Source organism: Orbicella franksi, chromosome 11 (assembly GCF_964199315.1).
Source record: "Orbicella franksi chromosome 11, jaOrbFran1.1, whole genome shotgun sequence".
Classification (NCBI taxonomy): domain Eukaryota; kingdom Metazoa; phylum Cnidaria; class Anthozoa; order Scleractinia; family Merulinidae; genus Orbicella; species Orbicella franksi.
The window spans coordinates 11454401-11481900 of NC_138155.1; the positions used below are offsets into that span (position 1 = coordinate 11454401).

A 27500-nucleotide genomic window follows, 5' to 3' on the forward strand; every position below is an offset into this window, starting at 1 on the left:
GCTTATTGTTTAGATTTTACCTTATTAGCTCTTATTATAACCATACAAATTTGCGCAGAAAAGGTGTCGTGTTCGTAATGGGTCAAACAGTTTAGACCGCACATGGCGATGTTCAGTAGCACTGGGGGTGTAATATTGAAGGAGCTAGACATTGGCCTTAAAGTTACTGAAACAATTATGTGTCGCTAATGAACCCATACACTCTTTGTTAAAATTCTGAGTCTTTAAACCCGCGTCGCAGTGAAAGCATGTAATACATCGAGCTTAAATTCCTTGGAAAACTGATCATGCTGTGCGCTTTCAATATTCAGCACTAATATTTTGATAACGCGGTCAGAAAATAAATCGCTTATGCGAGTGAGGCAAATATTCTAGCCATTGCAGTCAGAGCTTACGTACCTTCAACTGTACAGGTCCTTTGAGTTAGAGTTAGAGCCAGCAGTGGTCAGCAAAAGCTAAGCGGAATCAACAGGGGCTGTCAACGGTTCTCTTTAGAATGTTTGTCAAAAGAACTTTTAGTGGTCGGTTTTGTTTTGTTTTGTTTTGTTTTGTTTTTCTCCTCGATTGGCTCAGATGGTGTAGCCATCCCTATAAGCACTAAAGACGTTTATTGTCGTGTATTATATTAACCAAAGTGCAAGAGCGAGGAGATAATGGTTTCTGTACTGCAGATAATTAAACAAGCCTATGGGACTACAGGATTACCAAGCTAAATAAAAAGTGCGAGTCTAAGTAAATCAGAGAAAAGTCTATGACTAAGAAAACTCTATTGTAGATGTTTTTGTTGTCAGTTGTTGTTGTTTTGTTGTTGCTGTTGTTTTTCTTTGATCAGTAGATCTGTGAGAGAAATCTGAACTCAAGCACGATCTTTCCAAGAAAACGATAAACGAAAAATAGCTGATACTCACTTCCGAGAAATGCTGATAAGAGACGAAATTATTTACAGATGACGCCGGTCATTAATTTCAACCTCGTTCCGAGGCTCTCTCTTCTATGTCTCCCTTGGTCGTTGGAAGAAAGACCGTGGTTGCGGCAGGTCACGTGACCACCCAGACTTTGGGTGGTAAAAAAATCTGTTGGGTAGGAGGGGTGGCAGAGTGTTTTGTTTGTTGCTGTGACAAACTTGCGAGTTTCAAAACCTCGAGCAGTGGCTAAAAATTGAAAACTACCCACTCTATCGGGGTTCGACGTGGAATTTGCCGATGAAGAATGCTACACGATTTCTGCCGTCTTCAAAATATAGAAGACTTCCGTTCACAAAGAAATTTGGCAGCCGAATGGAGTAGAAACTTTTTGACGGTTAGCAAATGTAAAATGTCACGTAGCGAATCGAAGTGAAACCAGTGGATCAGTCTCTTCGATCTTTGAATTCGGAGGTAATTTATTTTCTTCTTTGTGCGGTATTTTGAATGCTAAAAGTATTTCTGTCACACGACCGATTAGCCGAGTATTCTGACTTGCATTTGATTTGCAGCGGTGCAAAATGATTTACAGTTTTGTTTTGTTGACACAAGCCCACACCTATGTTTCATCTGCATCATGTAAGTTTAAATTAGACAGATGTTGAAACACGGTTCCTTGGCGGACAAGAATCAATACATATTGATTCTGTACTACGCTAATAAACTCTTTTATAAGTAAATGTTGCTATTTTAACTACTTTGTTGCTCTATATGACTATGACTCTAGAACAGGGCCATACGGAGAATCTTGCATCATCTAAAACTTGGTTTGCAGTGATTTAAGTCCGTTCTCAGTTTCGCCTACTGGTCTTCTTCGCTTTTCTCTAAATAGTCTGAGGGATCTGTATTATGAACAGTCAGATCAATAACGAGTATTTGTGCACAACAGGGGCAAGAGAGGGAATGCCTTAACGCTAGGAGACAAAACTACTCTGGCTTGTTTACCAGTTCTCAAGTTAACCGTCAACGTCCTTTTTCCTGATGTAGCCATCAGAGAAATCTCTGGTCGCTAACGTGAAGTGCAAATATGGCGAATCTCCAACACGGACAGAATTATTGCGATACCATTCTTGGCGATGAAGATGGATTCATCTTTGCCGTATTTGAAGAAAACTACCGCACGAATGATCAAGAAGGGCAAGTTGACGAAAAGTATTTCCACAATGTTGCGCCAGAACGCCACTCTAAAGCGAATGTTCGTTTCGCCTCCGGACAGGTTGTTTTCCGCCAATTGCCAGGTAGACAACGCGAGACTGATGCATGCTAACACGATCATGAAAACTCCGAATCCGTTTGGTATTCCGAAGTCGTGCTCGTTTTCTTCTAAGACAATGTCCATCATTTCAACAGCATCGAAGAGATCGATGGCCATCTGATAAGACAACTTGGACACAAGTTCTCTGTGTTCGTCAGTTTGATCCGAATCGTCAGCAGTGTGCAACAACAACAGTAAAAGAAGTGGGGTGATGCAGAGAACCATCTTCAAAGCATTTGGACCAAGGAGCTCGTTCTTGTCGAGGCTGTCTCCAACATATACAAATACGATGGCTATGTTGGGTATCAAGGCACAGATGATATACAGATCCCAGACATAAAACAACCTGCGAAGTTTTGCATTGGAAGCGATGAGACAGAGCCATACAATCACTGCTGGCGCGAATAAAGTCGCCAAGGCGTACAAGCAGGAATTTTTCTTGTAAGTGGCTGGATAACCAGCTAGAAAGAAGCACTGAATTATTATCAGAGCGAAAAAAACTAGGCGCGCCACACACTTACAGAACGAAGCCATGACTCTTCTTGATAACGAGAGAAATTTTGCAAACAAAATGTGCTTACTGAGAATCAAAGACGTTGAAGGAAACACTATATAGAACCTATTTACGTCATGATACGCACAAAGTTAGCGAATCAGGTAACGACACATCGCAAAATGCTAGTAGACTAAAAGGGACTTACCCCAAAGAGGTTCACGAAGGCCACGAGCACGAAGATATCAGTTGACAGGATGGATGTGTTGTAGCGCAGCGTCAGCGATATGGCGCGAAATTGACGCTGCATGAAAATCGGATGACATTAATAACAGTTCATGTATCTGCGAGCAACAGCATTTTAAAAGATTAAAATAATACAATTTCTGCCGTTTAAGGCAATGTACTTAGCTCTAAACCCTTGTCACAGATTTAATTTAGGAAAGCTTTTCCGGGAAATCAACAGAAACAGCACGTGCTTTCATTTTCCGAGAAAGAGTTACGCATAATAATGTTTACATAATTCAAGTATTATGAAAGCAAATCGTACAGACGCAAATAGACCTTAAGGGAAACTACCTTCTTAAGGGAAAATTTTCGCTTTTCATTTTCGAAATCGCGAAACTTTGAGGAAGAGATAAAAAGTGGCCTATTCGATAAAGAAATTTGAAACGAATTCCCCAAATTTGCGCGAATTAAGTGTCGCGAGATGTCGCTCTTCCAAAATCGTGAAATTACGTTTCCGTAAAAATTTCATTTGACGATATGATCTAGGCATTGTTCTGTCGTTAGTCATGTTCATGAGAATTCTTATGACGTTGGTTTGTTCTCCTTGTCATCTTGTTTAGCCCGCGTTTAGCACTCTTTCCCAGTTCTTACTCTTATTTTATTCACTTCTTCCCCGCTCTTACTCGTTCACAGGCTACAGCCGCGATTTAGTGGTTGAGACAAATCTAAATCCCAACAGCTAAGAGTGAGCGAACAAAATTTTCTTTTGAGGAGTGTGTCCTCTACCGCTTTTAGGAGTTGAACTGTAAATGTTAGTCTTTGCGAGAAGGCGAGACTAGCAGTGTTCTTTGCGAGCCGGCGACGAGAATTTAAAGTGCGTTAAAAAACAAACAAACAAACAAACAAACAAACAAATCGAGACCTCTAGACTTTTCATATTAGCCTTGCAAAATGCGGGACCCCTTGAGAGCTTTGTGAAAAAAAAAAAAAAAAAAAAAAAAAAAAGAAATGATACTGCGAAACGCGTGCACATAAACGCTTAAAAAAACGAGACTGGGAGACTCCTGAAATTCCACGAAAATTTTTCGAGTCTGTGGATTTAGAATTACCAAAGGACAACAACTTGCATTTCGTGGATTTGATCTCACCTTTAAGGTTGCATTAATGTTTCACTCTTTTGTTCTGCTTACACTGATTCCTGTGAAGTAATTTCATTGCTCGAGAAACATTTTTGTTTTGGTTATGTCGGTGAAGCTTGCGAATTACGGCAAAATAAAGCAACAGGAAAAATGATTTGTTTAAGTCCGATCAACAAAGAACCTACGAATTAACTGAGGTTTTCTTTTTGTTTCAATTGTCTGTCATTTGGAAGGAGATTGGACAAGAGCAAATCTTATAGCTTAAATTGTTATAACCACATAAATCGTTTCTTGATCTATGAAAATATTCTGTTTGGCCGTGAATAACCTTTTCAGTTTGACTTACTTGCTGGTATGGCTGCTGGTATTGTTTATATGCGAACCTGCTAAACTCTTTTAAACAGAAACTTAATTAATCTGACACATTTTATTAAAAACAACTCGGATGGGAAATATTCATTTTATTCGACGAATCACTGGCATGTTTCCAAAAGAGTGGTCTCTATGTCTAGTTCCTTAAGAAAGACGAAATCGTAGCGAACTGTACGAATGAAACGTTTTACGAATACTTCTCAAGAAACGGATGCCAGAAAGAACGCTACCTAATTAAGATTCGAGGTACGAGCTTTGACAAAATGTCAGTTTATTTGTTGATTATTTTATAAGTAATTTCCAGATGCCAAAATTAAAGAAAAACTGACGTGATTTAGAACTGAGATAATTAACCCTTCTGCGGTGAAAAGCAACCACAATTTACCGTTCGATCACCAAAACGAGCTGTGTCTATCTGCCTTGGTGTATCTTTGTGTTGTGACAACCAGTGAGGGTCACAAATGGCGTTATCATGATCCGTCTGCCGTCCAATAGCATTAAAGTCAACAGTCAATTCTCAAATCGGATAGCCTTCAAACGTCAAATAAGAAAAAAAATATTCATATTTTCAGTCATCAAACAACCGAAAATTCAACAGTCAACCGTTGCTAAGGTACATTTTTAAACCGTCAACCATCGAACCGTGACGGTACTCCTAATTGAGAGCCTAATTCAATAGCGGACCCTGAAACAGATATTTACTACTCAATCGTACTTGGTACATCTACAGCTGAAGAAGAGGCGAGGAGGTAACGAAACCACATTTACTCCTTCAGAGGAAGCTGGAGGGATGCGGGTAGCAGTGACACTATTGCCGACTTTGTTTTTCTCCGTGGTGGTTGTCCCATCAAGAGAAGAGAAGACAAACTCTGCAGCAGGTATGATCAAGGACTAGTTGACAAATTTACACATTTGTCAACAAACTCTCATTGATGATACTGAAAAGAATGCATGAAGTGTCAGACGCAAAATTAAACGTCGACGCGAGTTTCATATTAACAAGTAATTAATTAAGTCATTCACCTCGGATGTTGTTATGATCGCTTCAACTGATGATGACTTTTTGGATTTTGAAATTCATTTATCTGCAGTTCTTTTATGATGATTTCGTCTTACGAGAAGGCAATCATCTACACAGAGTCTTCGTTAAACACATCTCACTGATATCCCTATTAAGGAAGCGAGCGCTGAGAAGAACGGTAAAAGTAACTAACAGATACAATATCCGCTGTGTTAATTTTATGATATTTTCAAATTAAAGTTGTTTGTTATTTCGTGGCTTATTATTAGAGTATGAAACAAGATGGGATAAATTTTGTACTAAGAAAATTGTTTTGTTCTGGTTTAAATTTCATTTAAAACAAATTCGACCGAAATAGACCAATTTCGACGTACCATAACAAAATTCAGCCTAACGCAATAGACCTAAAAAAGAGGCTCTTGAGAATAAACCACGCAAACTCTATAGTTATTCCCAAGAGCCTCGTGTTGAGTTATATTGTTTCAGGCTGGATATTAAATATCGAAATTGGCCTATTGTGGGAAGGTAGTACCTTAGGGTCTTGAAGTGAATTTTTGTCAGGTCGGCATTTCTCACAGGATCATCTCATAACTAAAACCGTACTTTAGTCACCCATATCGATCAGATTAATGGAGTTCTGCAGCTTGTCGACCTGACATTATATTACAAACATAAGTATATGGTCTCGTCGTCTTTGGCCCCCGTTCTCGCTTTACATTCCCAAAGGCATTTAATAATAGTTGCAATAACCAGTCTTAGAAAGTGAATCGCGGTGGCGGGCATGCGTAAACAATCTTAAGTCGTTGGTAGCCGCCAAGGACTGTACTGGGTGTCGACCACATTACTGGCCAAACAGATAACCGTGAATAAAAAATAATAATAGTAATTATGAAAATAAAACATGACAGCGCGCAGCCGTAATTAGACCTCTTCCACGGTTGTTTCAAAAAATTTGCTTGGAAGATAACACAAGAATTCATTGTTTGTATGCTTTTGTTTTGTTTGTCTGTATATTTTTATCAGAAGCGCTGTCTCCCTTAGTGGCAAAGTTTGTTGTAAAGATGTTATGCACCTGTTCCTAAAGCAATCGCGTTTGACTGAGAAATTAGGTAGTTTTCGGTTTCAACTGCGTGAAAAATAAAATTTGAATTTGTTATCTTCACTTAGCTCAGGCGATCCAAAATCAGATATTTACATAGAAAAATATACATAAATAAAATGCCGGCACAGACTGTAAACAACATCTACCTGTCAAAAGAAATGTACATCAAGTTGGAAGGCGAAAGATACACACGAGCTCCACACTTTGATTTCTGCATTGTCTTCGTCAAGCCATATTGTATTTACAATGGAGAAAACAAATTGTCATGCGATGCAAGAGTCCATAGTCTCTTGTTCGATACAGTCTCTTTCTTTTAATTGGCAGAGAGCCTACCACGTGACCTACAAATAACCGTCGACAAATAATGGTCTGCTCATGCGTAGTACCGTCTAAAAGTGTTTTGCTGCAAACAACATTCTGTTCATGCGTATTTGTAATTACGCTCTTGAGTGAAAAATAGCTGATTGCTTCCCTGGAGTGTCAGAGAGTGATTTAAATATATGAAAACAAATATGGTGATCGAATGATAACGCAATTACTGAACTTAGTATCTCACAGATCTATTATTTGCCCAGCCCTCAGCCCCGGCAAACAATTGATCTGCTCGCCACTGAAAAATCACTACATTTTGCTCAACTTTGTCCAATAACTGTTAAATCAGTGTCTCTATTCCGGTGATAAAACTTGTTCGATTCTTGCAGTTTGGTAGATCAAAGTGCTGGGTAATCCTAGCATATATAGTTTGCATTAATTTATTAAATAGATAAGATAAATAAAAATGACATTTTTTTCACATGTAAATGTTGCTGACTTCCCGTCATTTATTGTTGTATATTTACTGCACTCAGGTTCTAAAGAATCAAAAGAAAATCTTGAAAAAATTGCAGAGGATATTACAAACAATTTCCTTAAGTTATCCAAGCCAGATGATGGTAAGAGTATCCAGTTTTATTAGCTTTAAAACACTGTAATTTAGTCCAAAGTGCTAATAGTACCTTAATTCATGACCAACGAGCAATAACTACCTTTTAGTTACAACATGGCGGTTGCTCCATAACTGTACTTTTTTAACACTTAAGTGACGTTCTTTCATCTTTGCGCATTTCAGCACAATTTATTTATTTGGACATCATCGTCCATACAGATTTCTGACTTAGCACTCTCAAAGTTAGTCGGCCCAACAACTTTTAAAGCTGCCTTCATTTTAGCTTATATACCATGAGAAAAGATCGGGGATGCTCATTTAGGGTTATAAATAACGGACTTTGGTCTCACGTAACGTAATCTGGACGAAATACTACTATTTTAGCGTCAAGGTATTTTTTTGGGTTGTACTCGAGTAAATTATTAAAGGCACGCTGTCTGTCCGTTGGGGTCAAATAAAGCTCGCACCACGCTCAGATTGGTCTCTTTTAGGGGTTGAATTAAAATTTCCGAATAGTACCCTGACTTTCTTATATGGAGTTCCCCCCGGCGCATTTCAAGACATGAATACCCTGAGGTTACCCAATCATTTCTCACACTAGTAGATCAAATTCAGTTTCCCAGGAGGTTATTCTCCTACATCTGTATATTATAGAATAAAGTTTATATTTACTATGTTTAGGTAAACCTCCTGCTGTAGACCTCGTGTTTGCTTTAGACGCCTCAAACGATACTTCAGTGGAGAACGGCTTCGAGTATCAACGTGAGCTTATCAGATCCTTGTTAGATGGCTTCAGCATTTCTCCCAGCGGAACTAGAGTGTCCATAGCTTCCTGTCGGTGGCCGTACTCTCACGTGAACTTTAACCTTAACAGCCTTGTCAATAAGGAGTGTGTCATGGCGTGGATTCCAACATTAAGGTAAAAATGGTAATCACCAGCTGATAAACTACAGTAGAACCTCTCCACAACGGCCACCTTTGGGACAGAGGATTGAAGCCGCTATAGAGAGTTGTCCGTCATGGGAAGGTAGGGATGTAATGTGACACCTGTTTTTTTTAGGGGCCGCAACGCATTTTTTTTAACACAAATGCTTATTGTAGCATCTAAATAAGTAACACAAAAAGAATGTATCAATAACAAAGAAACTAAACTGAAACAGAGACCAACGACGCGCGTATGGATCAAGTTTCGTGACCTTTTGCAACAAAAAATGGGTTTGTTTTGTAGGCACCGTTTGTCAGTCGTTGATTAACTGGTCATTTGTCGAGAGGCTATTTTGGCAGCTGGGAAACGTTCTAGTGGTTAGTCGTTGTGGATATGTGGCCGTTGTAGAGAGGTCTAAATAAGCGCGAGTGTATGGATCGTCCGCTGTCCGTTAGTGAAGGTTCGAATTTAAGCTAAATCTTTGTAAAAATGACCGTGGCGTTGTGCGGTCCCGAGCGCGCAAGCTTAGTTGATAAGCGATACGACTGAAAATGTTTCGAAAACAAAATTAAAAGATCGCGGACTGGAAAGCTTCTTTAATTTTACAGCGCGCAATTCTGAGATACGACTGAGATTCGGCGTTTGACGTTCTCAAAAGAAAAGAAGGACAAGATAATTAGAATAAAGAGGAGAGTAATTTGTTACGAATAAGTTATTTCTTTTAAAAAGCTTAGTAAGCTTCAAAACGACCAGAAAATCGTCAATAGTGGCGGCAAGGGACAATGCGGGACATACTAGGCCGACGATGGAGCAATCTGATTGGTTTTAGTTGTTTGCTCTCTCAAGCCGTGTAATAGGAAGCCACTCTTGAAGATTTTCTGGTAATTTTACATGTAGGAGAATTAATTTTCTGACGGCTCCTTTCCTTCTTCTCTCCTTTTGTTTTTTGTTTTTGTTTTAGTTTTAGTTTTTTTTTTTTTTTTTTCATTTGAAAACATGAGACACGAGTAAACGCTTAGCTGGCTCTTATTCTGAAGTCAAAAGTTTACGGTGTCTTTTCGGTCCATGATCATGACCGTGGCATTTTTCAAAACATCTTCAGTCGTGTAACAGATCCCTCATTAATCAAGCTTGCCCTAGACCTTACTTTTAAGATAATCTCCCAGTACGGCCCTTACGCCAAGTCTTGGAAGAAAATTAATTGTCACTAAAGGTTTGTTATACATGTAGGTCATATGGCATAACAATATACATAAAAATACCTTTTTAATGCTTTATAAAGTGCGCAAGGAAAGAAAAGGCAGGAAAGGTAGCCCCATCTTGCGCGCTTGGGTAGCCAATTACAACGCAGCATTTGATCATCTTGGCCGCTCCGAAATAAAGCAAAAATTATAAATTCTTCGCAGCTTATTGATTTTATGATAGTTTGCTTCTGTCATTACAGGTACGAGACCGGACATAAAGCACTTGGTAGATGTCTTGTTGCCGTTAAAGGAGTATTCGAACAAAATGCTGTAATGCAGAGAAACTCGAAGAAAGTATTGTTTATTGTTACCACCGGTAAATCATGGAGTGGAATTCATCCAAGGTTTCCCACTAAGTGGTTGAAAAAACATGGCGTTGAGATATTTGGCCTAACGATAGGTCACAGAAAAGACGGCTTCGAGCAACTTCGAGAAATTTCCAGTAGTCCTATGGACGAACACGTGTTTTGGGTGAAGGAATTTAAGGACGTCCCCTGCTTGTCCAAAATGCTAAGAGGCAAAGGTGAGCACAGAACACATTTTGGTCTTGAGCTATAACGTGTTTAAAATTATTGAAAAGATTATTAACGCTTACCAGCCCGGGATTAAAAGTTGATAAATGTCTCAATTTTGCTTGATAAAAGTGCGTTTTATTGCTTATGTTCTGTAAGATTTGATTTAATCGTCTTGAAAAGTAGAGAATAGATCATATAAAAAGGAAGTCTTTCTGGCAAATCTTATAACTGATATCAAAATTCATTAATTGTGCCTCGAAAACCCGGGTTTTGCCTAAAAAAAAAAAGTGAAGAACAACACTAAGCTTTTTAAAGAGTATTATTTGCGTTTGATTTTTGTTCCAACGAATTCAAATCAATACATCTGTGCTCACGTTATAAAATACCTAGCTACCTTCAAATGACTAACTACGTTTGGTTCACTTTCTTATATGTTTTTTCAGGAGGCTACTCAGCCAGTTGTCGCGGGAATAGGACCTTTTATGATGAGTGTGAACGCATGTGTTCTTGTGTGAGAGGTCGTCCAAGGCAATGTAAACGCGTCCGAAAAGACTTTCTATCCATGAAAAAAGAGGACAGAACTCGTTTCATCAAAGTTTTAAAAATCGCGGCCACAAAAGAGCCATTTAGGTCACAGTATCTAGACCTGGCTTCTACGTACAAGAAATTCTTCCATCGTATCAGAGAGAGGATTGTTTTTCTACCCTGGCATCGAGCCTTTCTTTTAAGACTAGAAAATCTGCTGTTACAAATTGACTGCCGCGTTACCCTTCCCTACTGGGACTGGAGCCGAACATCCGGAAATCATTGGGAACTGGACAATCCAGATAGCATTTGGAACAAAGCTCATTATGGTCTCGGAGGCAATGGAACAGAACCCAATAATTGCGTCAGTTCAGGACCATTTCGTGAAGAACAATGGAACATAACCATGGATGATGACAAAACAACTTGTCTGAAGAGACATTTCCATGGCAACCTCCCAGATCCACAAAAAATTCAAACTGTGCTAAGCTTACCCTGGGAAAAATTCTCCGACTTTGAAAAAATCTTGCGTGTTACATTCCACCATTCCGTAACTTGTGATAACATCGGTGGCCATGTCTGCTCCAAAGAAGGAGCTCAAACGCCTGAATTTATCCTTATAACTTCTTTTGTCGACAAGCTGTGGGGTCAGTGGCAGAACATAAGCGACTTTCACCGGGACACTGGGTATCCAATAGTTGGTAATAATCTTCCTGGCTTTTACTTAAGTTATGTTGGTGACGTGCTTCGATTGGACAGACAGCCTGACTGTGTAAGCATTATATATGACAAGGCTAGAATAGCAGAAGGTATAAAATGTTCCGAATCTTCGTCTAAAGGCGATTAAAATGATTTCAAACAGCGTGGTTATGCCAATATTAGCTGCAAGATTCCAGCCCTTGTGATGTTAATTGCAATATTCAGATGAAGGGCAACAATGGAATAGTCAATTGCCGATGAAACTTCAGTGAACTTTAATGAAGAATAGTAGTACCCATACATCTAACCACAAACAAGTCATTCAAAACAAAACATACTTTATTGTATACTATAGTACTACCCAAACTCACCCAGACGTTTCTCTATGGTAGTAATCCAGTCCAGTCTTCCAGCGTATTCTCGGAAACCATTATTTAGAGGTCAAATTTTAAGACAATTTTATCGTCACCAAATTGTCAACAAAAACTTTCTAAAATGAGCTATGACAAATGATATAATTTAACATCCATTAAAAAAAAAAAAAAAAAGCTGCAACTGAAACTCACATTTTGTATTGCACATCTCATTATACATGTACAGCATAGTTCGCAATAAACTCAGTTCTTTTCGCGAATTTTGTCAGGTGCCTCCGATCCTCCCACCAATCCTAGCTATTGGATGATCTCGTGTGACGTCATGGCAGCCATATTAGTGTACGAAAACAATGAAATGGCGGCCATGTTGTTGTCCCAAACTCTAACTCTTCTTTCTATCGTAATCACTTTCTTTTGCATGGTTGCTGGCCACGCGGGTGAAAACGCTCCAGGGTTCTAATTAAGTGCCAAGGAATACTATTTATGTACCCGCGCTAGCATTGCAGTTTGGATAACAGATAAAACACTTAAGGAGTTTACATATCGATGGATCTTAGACGTTGAAAAAACAAACAAACAAACAAATAGCTCGAGACAGCAGCCAAGTTTCTTCCGCTCTTGTTTACAGTTCCTACAAGCAGTAAACAACAGAAAAGGCGCTCGGCGAATGAGGACTCCCTTGTCCCGCGCGCATTCCCGCGCCGTAACTCTCATGCCATTTGTGTACTCGCTCTAAGTTTGCTCGGCAAAGTAGTGCACCTATTTTGCATTTTCGTATTAATATATAGGAACTAAACTCTATTATTATGATGCATATCTCAGCCTGAACCTCAGGCAGTGAATCAATTACATTCACTCTCATATTTTACCAGTGTTGGGTCGGAAATACGCCATATTACACAGGCTAGCCTTATAATTGTCGCCGCCATCAGTTTTATCAAGAGCGGTTGTGAATACTATCATCGCGTCTTTCCCTCAGGAGTTCCATCCTCAAGTATAAGTAATTGCATTACGTTCGAAAGAAAAGATCTGAAATAAAACAAAACGAGAAAATTGTATGAGTTTAAATGTTTTCAATTCAATGGAGAAAAGTGACCTTCATTTAACCAAACATAAATTAGACAGCATCTAATGTTTCGCTTTGTAAAACACACACCTGCCTTATCTGGGAAACCATGTGTATAAGAGAGAGTTAACGGGTCGTCCATATCCGTAATTGAATCAGACAGTAAAAGCGATCTTCTAGCAACTCTATACCCGTAAAACTTGACTTCTAAATTATTTGGTCATACATAACACTTTCCACAAATGGTAGACTTAAAAACGTTTCTTATTACCCTGTGTTTGCATCCTGTCATTTAATGGCCAAGAACAGAACGAGGGAGGAAAGGATTTTGTTTGGCAGCCATAGGACTGTTAAAGAACTGTGTTCTTGTGTGGTTGTATTGACTGGATTGTTTTATGACCCGTTTGTTCAGACTAGTATTGGGAACTGAAAATCATTATCAGTTGACACGACTGGCCAATAGTGAAGTACTCTCACCACAACCAACCGTAAACGTTTGATCCTAGCAGCGTTTTATTTAAGTGCGGACGAAAAGGCTATTCTGGAATATTCCAGAATGAGAATATGTTGCGTAATAAGGTTAATTGAATGCAGTCTAAAAGTCTGTTCCCATTGGAACACGATCATATTTTCTTCCGTTACCTTGTTTTCGTCAATAAACACTGGCGTCTCGGATGGTTCAACCTTTCCACCGTCTAGTTTATCGTCATGATCAAAGTTCAGTGCAACAGTTTGGAATTCGTAAGGAGGTGGCTGGTCATAGACTACTCCGTTATCATATCCAAGATTGGACTTCTCTTCATAATATTTTCTTTCCTTTTCGCGCTTTTCTTGTCTTTCTTTGATTCGCCGTGCTCTTTTAGGTCTATGATCAAATATTAGTGTGAGTTTATACAGAATACAAATAACTCTGTTGAGAGTCCTTTCAATATTGTATAAATTATATGCTAAGTAAGCTACTTTCAGCGCGAATTATCAAACAGTTATTGAGATTACCGCGATAACGCATACAGGTGTCTTGCGTCCAAGCGATGTAGTGCGCCCATTTTAAAATATAAATACCTAAACCCCCATATCAAAGTAAAGCTTATAGAGCTGGCTATCAAACCATACCAAGAAGTTTCAAATGAAATAAAGTGTCGAATTTTTCACGACCTCTAAACGTGAGCGTCCAAGTCACCTTTTGAAAGCCACAAGCCAAAGCAAAAGGCATACAGTAACCTTAAGTTTTGAGTGTGATTTCGGATCGGTCGTCGCTAAATTTTTGGCTTTCCCTCATTCGTCAATCGGAAACAGATCTTGTTTAAAGGCAAATATCCATGTATAGATCTAATGACGACGTTCATGTTCATATTATCCTTCAAACAGCTATTTCAAAGATCAATCAAGTCTCACTTATTATCACACTTTTGGAAATATCTTCGGATATACCACAGTTTTGGCAGAAGCATGTACGTTGCATTACTTTGATGTTTAGGGCAATAAAATAGGGCAATGAAACGTACCTGTGTCGACCGCAAAGACAAAAAAGTCCAATAAGAATCACGCAGCCAAACAGGGCAATTGGAATAACTAGGAATATAATAATGCAAAATTTGTGAAAAATGCTTTTTAATTAACTCTTTCGGTTAAGGCCAGGGAAAAAGCAACGGGAAGAATTAAGCTCCGTCTGAAACTATGAAGCTCTCTTCTCCAAGAGAGCTTCATCGGCAGGCTAGAGAGGAATGGTCGTGCGGTACTAAAAAAAAAAAAAAAAAGCGTGATGGGGTTGTAACTCTAAACGTTGTTCCTAGAAACCTGTGCCTAAAACCGGACTTATTTTAGTTTTCCAGGGAAGTTCAGGTACCATGTTCCAGGTTACCACGACCCTCGACTCATGCAGCGTCATCTTTCCATCAATTTTACACCAACTTTTGAACACTGATATTTGAAACAACGATTTTGTGACTAGTGAGTATAAACCAAGAAGATGAGGGTGATTGTTGCTTGTTGATTTTTTCAGCTGAAAGTTTAACTGCTCAGATTTAACTTGTTCTCAGCATTAATGACACTTTCAATACCATTTTAAGTACAAGATCCAAGAACATGTGATGGGATTGTTATCTAAGCAATAGAGCACTTTTTTCCCGTGTCTACACAGCCTAATCTAAACAAGAAGGGGTTCGGAAAATTCGAGACAGTTATGTAAACCCAAGACGGAGTCGAGGGCTTGCATAACTTTCGAGAATTTTCCGAACCCTTGCGGTATTTAGATGAGGCTAGGTAAACACGGAAATAGTGCTCTATTGCTTTTGTAAAATGTTTCTGAAAAAAAGCTCGAATTTACAACGTTACATCCGTGTTTACGTACTCTCATCTAAACACACCTATCAACCAATGACAGCGCGCGTAGTATCTCATTTATTTTATAGAAGATAATCTTACCTAAGAAGAGAGTTTCTTTTAATGGCGTCTCCGCATTAGGCGCATCGTTTAACACATCATTATAAATGTACATTGTTGGACCGTCTGTTCCTTGAAAAGAAAACAGAAACACACAGGTTAGATGACTGTTTTAACCTAACCTAGGCCCAAGTCAAACGTCGAACTTCACGTGAGACGAACTAAACTGAGCGAATTAAGTTCATGATAAGTTCGACGATTGACTCAACTGAGTTCGTCCGTCTGAAGCAGACGGAAAAAATGTGTCACTCCATCTAAATTCGAATTAAGTTCGACGTTTGACCCAACGGTCGAGCTTTATCCGTTTGGACTCCGTTGGATCGACACACATTGTAATTTAGGTCGTCTCATGTGAAGTTCTACGTTTGACTTGGGCCATAACCATCGAGCTTGCAAAGATTTTAAAAACCTTCCGCCGGATGATCAGCGTGTCACACGCTTTGCAGCATAAAAAACAAAACAAAACAAAACAAAACAAAACAAAAAAAACAAGATAAAACAAACTTAGCAGGAAACTAAAAAGTGCTATGTTCGCTATTTCTTATGGCTAATGATAAGACGCCCCCCGGGTGGGGGACTCCAATTGAAAAACGAAGGGGGTGCTCGTCATTCCTTTTAGGGGCTAAAATAAGTGGTTTTGATGTGTCTTAGGGTGGTCAGCCTCAAAAGGCACACAACGGGACCTTTAGCGGTACCTTTTAGGGTATTGAGCCAAAAAAATATGACAGGAGATAAAGTGATATGTAAGAATTGGTGCCCCTCAGGGAAGAAAAAAATTTCAAGCCATACGACGCCCACAAAACAGGATCTTGGTACGTCTTGGTTTTTCTTTCTTCTTTTTTTTTCGAAATTTTTGACGAGCACCCCCGTCCTTTTATCTAGGAGTCCCTCCCTGCTGGGTTAGACGCCTGCTAGAGTTGTCCAGGCTAGAGAGCTACATGTAGCCTAAGGTCACCGTTACATGTTTGTTGCATGGCTCTAAGTCTTGCGACATCATTCGTAGAGTTAAAGGCAAATTTTGATCATATTCCACACAAGCCAACCTGTTTGGCATCCGTACAAAGCAAGGCGCATGCACCTCCATTTCCCATGACGGCTTTGGGGATGAATACGAATAAAATGAGTCCAGATGCCCTTCAGAGTTACGTTCTTGGCTCCCACGCCAGTATTTGCCTGAAGCTGTGGAGAAAAAAAATGATATGACTATAACTAAACGGTAGATAGACTACTATTGGTGTTGTTGCTGTTGTTGCTGTTTTGTTATCATCTAAAGGAAACGATAAACATAAACATGATGAATAAGATTATAATTGATTGTGTAAAGAATGCAAGCTGAAGCTTTGTTTTGCTGAAATTTACCAGCGTCAGCTGTAACAGTATTCAACTGGCCTTCGCAAGCCCAATAATTCATCAAGTTTAAACAAACGAAATCATGGCCATGACGGTGTTTGGATAGATGATCTTAATCAGCATAGATTTTTTTGATTATATTTCTCTGTTTTCTCCTTAGTTTTAGTTTTGATTGACAAGACATATCAAACACTCTAGACAGTACAGTGTTTCATCGCTTTTCCAAACACCTCGAAGTTCGTCAAAAATACTCCGCTGCGCGTCGTATTTTCAACTGTCTTCTTGGTGTTTGGAAATGCAATGAAACACTGTCGGTCGTGTTTGATATATTATATAACAGTGTTATCTTCTAGCATGATAAATAGTTCAGGATAAAAAGTAGTGGTAATAAAACATGACGTTTCGGCGACGAAATGAAACCATTATCATTTGTAAATAGTTGTAAGTTCAATAACGTTATATGTTAATGCGAAACTACATCGGAATTTCAGTGAGATGGAGGAAAACAAAAAAATGTACATAATATTATTTTTTTATTTATCATTCCGTAAGTCCCATTCACCAGAAGGTGCCATGGACCAAGCAGAAGCAAAATGATATTCAGTTAACTGGACATGCTCTTGGTCGCGCACGTGACATTTAACTATCATTGTATCAATAATACATGTATACGCTGGCTGTTAAAATTAAAATATTACCCGTGTTATGCTTCCATCAGAGTATGTCTTCCAAGTTTTGGTGTCGTTGCTGGTTGATACTTTGTAACTCTTAACCCAAAACTCTCCACCATCAATTACAACTCCTTCCGTCTCGATGACTTCTATATTTGTTAAGAGTTCTAAGGAAGAAAGATCAGTATTTCAGTGGCGGTGTAAGGAGATACCTCCAGAGAGCCACCGCCTCTCTTGAGCCGAGAAAAAGACCCTTTAATTTTTATTAATCACTGACACACATCCTTAAATGCCTCAAAGTTTCTGAAAAGAAAATATCTTGTTCAATATTCAGATTCAACATATCTCTCTAAACTTGCCACAGTCAGTAGATGACACGCTCGCTATCAGTTGCATTCATAAATATACCAGAACACATTATTTGTTGAAAATATACGGCAGTAAAACATTTAATTTAGGAAAACAGAATTAAAAATGGTGGTTCTGTAATCAAACTTAAAAGACATACGAAAGAATATTTGGATGTAAGGGTCGCTGTCACTCTCCGATGCACACCAAGCATTGCCCCATGATCCCCTACTCTCTAAACCAATACGACCGCGAAAAGCTTGGTAACTGCTACTCTGGTCAGATGATGACGTCATGTGTCTGTCAGGGATTCGCTTTGAGCTTGGTACTCTCACCCCCAGTTCCTCAGCCGCGCATCCTGTAAAAAAAAAAAAAAAAAAAAAAAAAAAGAGAGAGAGAATTGCGACTAAGAGGGTATCTGTCTTAGATTGAGCTATATTGCGATAAAATTTCACTGCGTACAGCTCAAGATGTGGCCGGGCTTGCTGTGAATTCACGGGGCCTCATTAAAACACTAATTAAAAAATGCAAACGGACGTCACAAAAATGACTAAAAATTAGAAATAAGCGAACAAACTAGCTCCTTGACTTCGAAATACATCGAAGTTTGAATTAAGACCTAGTTACTACAAGAGGTACGTTCCCCACCATGTTTAGCATTTAAAGACTTAAAAATAAATATGGCAAAAAGGCCCGATGCTTTCTTTTTCTCTTCATAGGCACGGTCCACACTACGCAGGAGAAATTTGAAAACAGGTTTTTTTTTTACTTTAACACGCAACAACCAGCGGTCATTTTGGATTTGTGTTTGAGGAAGACTCCGGCAGGGAAATCATATGATTATTGTGACGTTATCGTTTTCCAAAAGCTCCGCCGTTTCTAAATATTTTTGATCCACGCTAAAACGCAAAGCCGGCGTTTTCAAATTCCTCCGGTTTGAAGAGCGTTTTCGAAGAGCTCCGCTTCTGTGACGGGGCTAGTGGTGTGGAAGGTAGGCCTAACCGTAGAGATAAAGCTGCTTTTTCAGATTTCTCCGGCGTAGCGTGGACGGAGCCTCGTTGCGGCTTTACTGTTTACAAGTCAGACTGCTCATGCGTGGTAAATTGAAGATTGTGAACACCAGGCAGCTGCGTATGGCTGAAGAACTGCTAGGATCCATTTTCCGTGCAAAAGTAGGGCTTGTACTAAGGATACGTTATACTAGATATTTTTCATTTAACTTTTACCCCAACGAGATCCTAAAGGTAGTTGCTAGAAACATTATCTAGAATTGCCGCATTTGTAACAAACGTTGCCATTCCATGCATACTGATCGAGCTAGAAATTTCTAAATTCTGCCAAATCATGAAACCAAACATGTAATCTGTCGCTTTGAAAGAACAAAATTTATCAGTCTATACCCTTTAACTGATCGCATATTTTGTAACTGTTGAAAATACCGTAAAAAATGTACTGTTTCTAGCATGGTCTTCTTAATTATCTATTTGTGACTTATTTAATTCACCTTTGTATACTAAATGTTGTTTCAGTTGAACTACTGAAAGCACTAAAATGTTCAGTCTGCAGATTTTGTTTTTGTTATAGTCGGCGTTGTATATTAGTAATTATTTAAGGGGGTTAAATCGTTCTGCAGTTAAGCTCTAACAACCTTCTCTCAGAACTTGAGAGTTTTGTTAACAATTTTCAAACCAAAGCGCTACACCCACCGATGCCTATCAAATAGTTCAACAGTTCAACACACAAAAAAATTACCTGTAGCATCTGTCCTCTGCGTAACGAATAAAACCACTGTAACAGAGATTAAGAGAGCGAATCTCTGTTTTGAATGCAAGGCCATTTTGATTCAGTTAAACTTACAAGAACTATCCAGTTATGATGCCTTCGCTCTGCTGGCACTTAAGTATCCGTGCTATGCAAATATCTGATTTTTAAACAATGCACTTGAAGGCTAAACTCAACAAAAGGTGACGTTATCTGTAAACAATCTTCTTGTGTAGTGTATTTTTCCAGAAAGCACCAAAATTAACCTCTGTTTTATCGATACTATTGATTTTGATGGTCTATAGCGATCACTATAACAATTTCATCTATATGTACGCTGTGATTCTCGGCAATCTGGTTAGGAGTGAGAAAGGTTAAATGGTTGAAGTTTCTACAAGTTTCCATGCATTGTTTTATTTGATAAACTCGCTCAGATGGGACAATGATTTTCATAAAAAAAAAAAGAAAAAGAAAAAACTGACTTCAAATGATCTCCTGTAAACTAAACAAAACACTTTCTGTTTTCTATATTAAAGCTGCATGTTGATGAAAAAAGTAAATGAAAAGTACATTTGGAATTTTTTTTTTTTTTTTTTTCAGGTCGGAAACAGTTATGTCCTGTTCTTTCTTTCTTTATCTTCGATGTCAACGGCAACAAAATAAACAGAGCTTATTGCTTTCTATCACTAAATCAAATTAAAGAGTTAAAAAAAAAAAAAAAAAGAAAAAAATGAACCACTGCAAGGATATACGTCCCAATGAACAAGGACAACTGTTCAAGGTCGACACCCTATACCTTAAAAAAAGACTGAAGCATAAATATTCAAAGCTAGTCTCTTCTTAAGCGTAGTCAAGCTGCATACTCTGTTTTTTACTCTCTTTTTTTTAGGTATAAATTCCTAAAAAAAAATGTCCCTCTCGAAATCTCTGCGTGTAAAATATGCAATAGGCGCGATAACAGGCACTCCCGGTTGCGCTAATAAGTCTTGGAAAGTTAGAAAAAAGGTGAATTAAGTTACAAACCGTGCCGGCCCTTGGCACGACTAAAGAGAGGTCGCCTTCTCGTGGCAAGGCCCCACCGGTCAAGAAGAGCAGGCGGCTCTATATTGATCTAAAGATGAGAATGCAATAAGTTGAGAAAAAAAAAATGCCATCATACTGCTCTAGCAGGCGAAAGCTACGTCCGGTTTCTCGTTCATCACAAAATTGCTAAACTGAAAATCAGCAGTTGCTAAGAAGTCGCCGAACATAATGAGGGGGCGAATTATTGGATTTTAAAAAATGTTATCTCAACGGCAGAAAATCATATACAGTTATACACAAAGGCTACAAAGATATACTGAAGATTCGCGCGTTATTTGGAAAAGTGTTTCATTCAAATTTATAGAGCTTTGCATGGATTCGTAAGTAACAGAAACGTCTGTCATTGAGTTCTGCCATTGAAGCGAAAAGTTATTACTGAAGAGCTCTGACACATTGAAATTAACACTTCTTCTAGAGCAAGAACAGTTTAGTTAGCAAAAACTTGAGCAACAACTCAACTTTTGACCTACTCGAGAGCCTTATTGGGCCGCCATTTTAATGTCGCGAGCCGCATAAGCTTGGAAATTCGATCAGACATGGTCTATTAGAGCTCCTACTCTCATTACTTAATGATTTTTAATGATTTAGCGTTTAATTATAAATAAATAAATAATTAAATAATAAATAACAAACAAGTTATAAATTATTATCAGACATGCTCTATTACATAATGAGGAACCCTGTCGGGTTTAAGCGTTGCAAAACGTCAAGTTATAAGAGGGTCTTGCATCTGATGCAACTAAAACTTCAGAAGGATTGGTAATGTTCTATTTTGGAAAATGATGACGTCACATGGAAACCGGCTATAGTCCGAAGTTCTTTTTATTTTGTTTGTTTTTTTTTTTTTTTCACCAGGTCAGGCTCGCGGCTTTCGTCCCAACTTAAAAACTACTTCCGCAAAGACTGGTGTGCGTGTGTATGTGTGTCCGCTGTAAGCCTTGTAGGCGTCTTAAAAGTTTAACACATCTAAGTTATTTCTTGTTTGTTCTTAAGGTATCAGTATAACCCATTGGACCATCCGCGCGCGGTCCGCTCTAGCGTTCGTGGCTTTAACAAAAACCCATATAAACCGTATATTTACTGGAAGCTTAATAACTACAGATTATGACCTGACCTGTTTAAAACGGTAAAAATTTACCGTGTTTCGAAAATGTGAATATATTTACAAAGCTTCACGAACCCATAAATCAAGGTATACGCCCGCTCAATTTAGACTCAATTTAAGTCGGAGAAAACGATTAACATGGCATCCGTTTCTTCACACATTGACCTCAAAAACCGTGTCTCAGATTTTTGGCACATGCGTTTGTTATTATTTTACAAGAGGATAAGGTTAGAAAAAGGAAAAAAATAGGACTGCCTGCGAAAAAAAGGCATAAATTTTTAATGAAAAGAGTAATCAGAATTCGCAGACACGGTTTTGTCGGCGTTCGTTCTGACAACATTCTCTCCGAATTTCAGCCAATTTGGTCCAGGGGCTGCCGACCTGGAACTCGAAATGCACGTACAACTCGCCTATTTTTTACTTTCGAGAAACAGAGAAAAAATAAAATTCGGCGGCATCCAAGTGTTATGAGATTATCACACCAAGGGAGATACCGCAGAGGAATCAACTTTCTGTATAACAATAGGACTATGACAGTTAACATGGAACAGGTACAAATTTCCGCGACGGCGCGCGGTAAATTATTCACCAGTGAATAAACCGCTTTTTCATGTGTGAAGCCAGAATTCCAAAGTTAGTAAACGTGAAATTATCTTTTGATTTACTATATTAGTGTTCGAAATTTTACGTATCGGTTGACTAATCTTCAAAATTATGACCATGTCACTGTTAACATGCCGAAGGCCCGTAGAAGGTTCCCGAGAAAATGCAAGCGCACAAAGGGAAACGCTGGAGAGGACGCCGTAAACGGGACTACATCGACTGATGTTGATGCAAAGGCAAAGATACTGGAAGAAATGACAATAGCTGGGTAAGAAAAAAAAAATGTTGCACTGCTGATTCTAATTTTGTACAATCGATCTGCCTGTCAATTTCGTCCACTTTTCTTCGTCAATCTCCTCTGCTTCGACAGTTTCTCGCAACAGTATTTTAGCGCGGCTTGCGCTCATTTCGGTTTGCTCGCTGGCTTCGTGATCGCGATCGTTGTCGCGTTCATCCAGCAATTTTTCTTGATTGTAAAACGAACCCTTGGCCGCTTTCCGCTAATTTAGCGGCCCACTCTTTGTTGAAAGTGTTTTTCGCCTTCTTTGGCCTTCCTTTAGCCGATGAAAACGGGCAAGATCGCTCTGTCTTCTTCGAAGACATCCGGTACTGATTATGGCGCGCGAATCGCGTGTCAACTCAGCATGATCTTGATGTCATGTGACTTCTTGCCTCGATAATTAATTCATTTGACAGAACTTGTCAACTCTCAATTAAGTAATTAATATGCAAAACAATCTTTCTCGCGCAATAACTAGCGGCAGATATAAGAATTTTTCGTGGAGTTTTTTTTATCTAAAAGATTACTTTAAGATTTATCCAACCGCTTAAAAAAGTAAAATTATGCAAAATTGCAAATTTTCCCCTTACTGATACCTTAAACAATCTCGGAGACGCTTTGCGAGTTGTCGGCGATATTCGGGAATTTTCGGGAAATGGCAAGCTTAGGCCGACAAACAAATAATGCAAATGAACTTACGGTGATTTGAAATCACCTTTGGCTAATTCAAACTCAAAAACGCTTTTCAAGTTTAGGTGTCGCAGACACCACTTCAGAGGACGCTTTGATTTATATATTCGGCTACGCATTTTGACACCTTTTGAGTTACAGAAAGCATACAGAGAAAAACGTAACTTTAAGAATAATACATACTCTAGCGCAATTGGAAGTCAAACGGAACGCCCTCTTTGAATCGGAATTGCACCTTCTTCGCCGTCCAGGAGGTGCGGTAGTTTCACTGTCTGCCGTACAGAACGTAGCATTGTAGAATTGTCTGTCGTATGTTGATTTTCTATCGCATAAGAATGTGGACATTCTTTTTTTTCTCGCATCAAAAACAACACATGTTTTCTCCTCATTCAAAGTTCCTTTCACGTTAAACTCGTGTATTCTTGTCGTCGAATAATCCTGGCCTCTTCTTTGGACCCCGTCCACACTACGCCGGAATAAATTGAAAACCGTTTTTAACACTGAAAACGCATCAAATGTTTTCCGTTCACACTACGCCGGAGAAATTTGAAAACGGGGTTTTCACTCTGAAAACGCATCAAATGTTTTCCGTTCACACTACGCCGGAGAAATTTGAAAACGGGGTTTTCACTCTGAAAACGCATCAAATGTTTTCTGTTCACACTACGCCGGAGAAATATAAAAACGCAACAATCGAAAGTCATATTGGATTTGTGTTTGAAGAAAACACGGGCAGGCAAATCACATGATTATCGTGACGTCATCGTTTTCGAAAAGCTCTGTTTTCAAAATGTTTTCCGTCCCCACTAAAAAGCAAAGTCAGCGTTTTTAAATTCCTCCAGTTTGAAGAGCGTTTTCGAAAATAAAAGCTGGGTTTTTGTGATGGATTAGGGTGTACGGTAGGCCTAACCGTAGAAATAAAGCTGCGTTTTCAAATTTCTCCGGCGTGGTGTCAGTGAACGGAGCCTTTGTTTAAAACTGGCCGTGAATTTCGTTCGCGTTGTCGAATGCACAGAGGGTCAGGCATTACCCTTGCATAACCGTGCGGTGCTCAGAAATTTTACTTTTTATATCAATAAATATCGTCTTGAAATATTTATTCAGATTGCTTTCAATGCATGCTGTGATGCACATAGCGCTAACGATGAATGCAATATCACACTGATATCACCTTGTCATACATGATAATTAGAGTTAATCCTTCAAAGTTTAGGATTGAGATGGTTAGTTCTTTTGACTTTGGAACATCACGGAATGAAAAGGAAAAAAGACTACCTGATTATTCGCCTAGCATGTTTCAAGTCCAATTATCGCGTTCTTTTGTAGTTTATTTTAAATCACCGTTTTTATCTATTTGAAACACTCTTCTTGTGAACCAACCAAAACTAAACGTGAGAAATACGTTATCAACGAAATAAGATGCAACATAAGCATGCCACTCTTCACTTTTTAAACAGCAAATAATGAAAATGCAATCTTTTTTTTTTTTTTTTTCTGTGCTGGTATTTAAGAACAGTCGTTATTACTGTTTAAATGCGCGGTTTGGATTGTCAAGTAACCATGGCAACAGTTATAATCGTTCTTTATTTAAACATTTTCTGTTAGACCTCGGGGGAGAACTGCTGTCAAAATGGAAAGTAAATGAAAGAGACTGCCTTCTTTAACGATGATAATAAAGGTATTTAGCATTTTTGTCACATCTTTCAAAAACATGCTTTCTTCTCACAGAGGCAGCATGTTTCCTTCCAGTGCCATAGCACGCTGATAATTCGACATAATGGCATTTAATGAGAATAATTGACATGTTGATTAATTAAGGAAACCTTTTTAATTGGAGGTTCAATTCTTGAAACGACAGAACCATTAGTGTCCCTCCAAGGGCGACAATGTCTTCTCTCGCGATGAAACGCTTGCTTGGGATTGTACAAGTTTGCACTTTCCTTGGATTTCTCTTTGCCGATTTAACAAATGGCGAAGGTAGGTCGTTGATAATAAGGTAATTCAGGTCCATGTTTTGTTAGCAGGTGGGAACGAGGTGCTGAAACAACTTTTCATCATATCACTCTGTTGAACGAAGATCAAAACTAACGAAAGTTTGATAATTATAGGAAAATTTCACCAAGATACAAATATCTCCTTGGTTTTAGCTGCAACCGCTTTCAACATTTCAATTCCCATCTATTTACAACTTATTTTAACGAAAATGCGCAAGTAAAGAAAACGAAGCCCACGTTTTTTGATCAAGAACCAAATTTCTTCAAACACAATGACAGAAAATGTACGCTAGACATTAATGAGAATTTTTATGCTGATGCTGGCGTAGATGTACTATGTGCAATGTAATCACTATACTAGACGATCGCAACAATTTGTTGAATTTATTACTTATATTGATTTAAAGATTATCTTATCCAGATTGGAAATATAATCCTATCCTAGCTTCAACAGCTTTTTAATGATTCTTGCTAAACAAACTTTAAGGGCTGTTTGCTCGAGAAATCCAACAACTATTTTTTTTTCATGAAAGTAAGGAACTTAACCTTCTCACTGCCAGTATTCATCTTCTCCGTTAACCGTGCATGCAGCTATACCGTTTCCACAACACGCGTCTTGCAGTCTTGTTTTTTTTTTGTTTTTTGTTTTTCCCGTTTATGGTTCTTTAAAAAACCCTGAACTAAATGTAAATCTTTAAGAGTACTTGCAATTTTGGACGGTTTCATAGCTGCAATTGAACTGTTTGAAACAATTTTTCCCCCAGAGAAGAAATTACGAACACCGACTTTATCAAGTTACTAAACCTTGACTTAGCAATATTTTTTGCGACATATATTGAATCTTACATCAAGCTTTTGCAAACGGCTAAATCATGATTCAAAATAGTATAGGATATTTTCGACATTCAGAAACAACATAACCGACCGGAGGGGCTGGTTTAGAATTATACCGCGTTAAGATTTGCGTTGACATTTTCTCCGTGTTAAGGAATATAATTTTTCACGTTGTTATTGTAAGATAGTTTTGTGCTGGTATGTAGATTCGTTGGAATGCAGGTTACGTAATTATGCTAAGAAGTTAATATTTAAGGAGTTTTTCCGTTAGGAGTTGTCACTTCGACGGCATCTCCGCTTTTGATCAGTTCATTTTAGAAATTTTGTTTTAGTAAATTTCCGTGTTTTTGTTTACTACGTTTATTGTGTTAACAACTTCGAAATGGGGCAATTTATGTCTGATCAATAAACGAGATGCCCCCTCCTATATGACTGATGTTTTCTTACTTATACTAAGTTAGAAATTATTTTGTTTTCGTTTCACTGCAGAGTGATTAGACAACAAAGCCTTTTTTGTTTCCAAAAATGCAACATTTGTGACACCTTTGAATTCCTGAATCGCTGAGCGTTACTTCAAACAAATGGTCTTTTAGCTCAATGAATGGTCTTTTGTATCAGCAACGACCTTCAACCTCAGCTATACTGCGATAGTGTCTATATCATCATTAGTAAGATATTTGTACATTGATATAGCAGATGTTGGACCGTCGTTAACGGAGAAATTCAATAACTCTGTGCATCTATTTTTTCACAATTGTCTTTGCTTACGTTCCAGCAGGCATCTGTGATAACAATACGAGAGAGCCGACTCGATAGGGCAAAATAAACGTGTCTCTACGTATATCCTAAGTACAGTCGAACTTCCCGTAAGCGACCACCTAAAATGTCAAACCTTGGTGGTCGCTTACGGGAGGTGGTCGCTTACGGGAGTTTAATTAGGCCATATTGGGTCAAACTGTTGCTTCATTAGCATATGGTAAAAGCGGAGACTTACGCAATGTTTTAGATGTCTTATTCATGTAAAAAGTCAATTTCGAGAAAAAGAAAAACGTCACTTCTCATTGAGAAATTTCCGTCTTTTGTACTACCCAGAAATGTGATAATGTTATAACACCTTATTATCCAATTTCCACTATATTTTCTGTCCAGTGGTCGCTTACGGAAGGTTAAAAACAAAAGAAAATTTCAAACGTTTAGCTCTAAAAATGGTCGCGGTCACTTACGAGAGGTGGTCGCTTACAAGAGGTTCCAAATATAGTGATTTGACATGGAAACTTTTGGCATTTTGGAAAACTGGTCGCTGAGGAGAGGTGGTCGCACGAGAGGTGCATGGTCGCAACTGGAGGTTCGACTAGTACAAGAGAGAGAGTTAAACTCGAAGTGTCATTGGGTTTAATCCAGGAGATAAATCGAATGGTAGACAAGGATCAAATTTTCTAATAATATGACAAGGACAATGAAACATCAATTTAAGGTAAAATATGCAAGCATGTT

At 38.5% G+C, this 27500-nt stretch overlaps 4 protein-coding genes across 4 annotated transcripts in view; 2 read left to right on the forward strand and 2 right to left on the reverse strand.

Moving 5' to 3' along the window:
- Positions 1–210: 210 nt before the first annotated feature.
- LOC145460293 (uncharacterized) lies at positions 211–13009 on the forward strand. Its single transcript, XM_081445049.1, has 6 exons — positions 211–1376; positions 5180–5327; positions 7421–7504; positions 8179–8416; positions 9867–10189; positions 10625–13009. Exons 2-6 carry the CDS (start codon positions 5240–5242, stop codon positions 11551–11553), a joined length of 1662 nt encoding a protein of 553 aa, XP_081301175.1. The 5' UTR covers positions 211–1376; positions 5180–5239; the 3' UTR covers positions 11554–13009.
- On the reverse strand, positions 526–2751 carry LOC145460339 (uncharacterized). Its single transcript, XM_081445119.1, has one exon. It carries the CDS (start codon positions 2749–2751, stop codon positions 1972–1974), a length of 780 nt encoding a protein of 259 aa, XP_081301245.1. The 3' UTR covers positions 526–1971.
- A 304-nt stretch (positions 13010–13313) lies between the features above and the next one.
- LOC145502092 (uncharacterized) lies at positions 13314–19493 on the reverse strand. Its single transcript, XM_081481374.1, has 7 exons — positions 19409–19493; positions 17817–18158; positions 17336–17475; positions 16331–16466; positions 15270–15353; positions 14351–14417; positions 13314–13710 (listed from the first exon to the last, which is right to left on the reverse strand). The coding sequence occupies exons 1-7, from the start codon at positions 19491–19493 to the stop codon at positions 13359–13361; spliced, it is 1206 nt and encodes a 401-aa protein (XP_081337500.1). The 3' UTR covers positions 13314–13358.
- Positions 19494–25064: 5571 nt separating this feature from the next.
- LOC145502093 (uncharacterized) overlaps positions 25065–27500 on the forward strand; it is an 11489-nt gene continuing 9053 nt past the window's right edge. The window contains exon 1 of the mRNA XM_081481375.1: positions 25065–25155. Coding sequence (XP_081337501.1) covers positions 25065–25155 — 91 coding nt within the window. The remainder of the gene's footprint in view (positions 25156–27500) is intronic.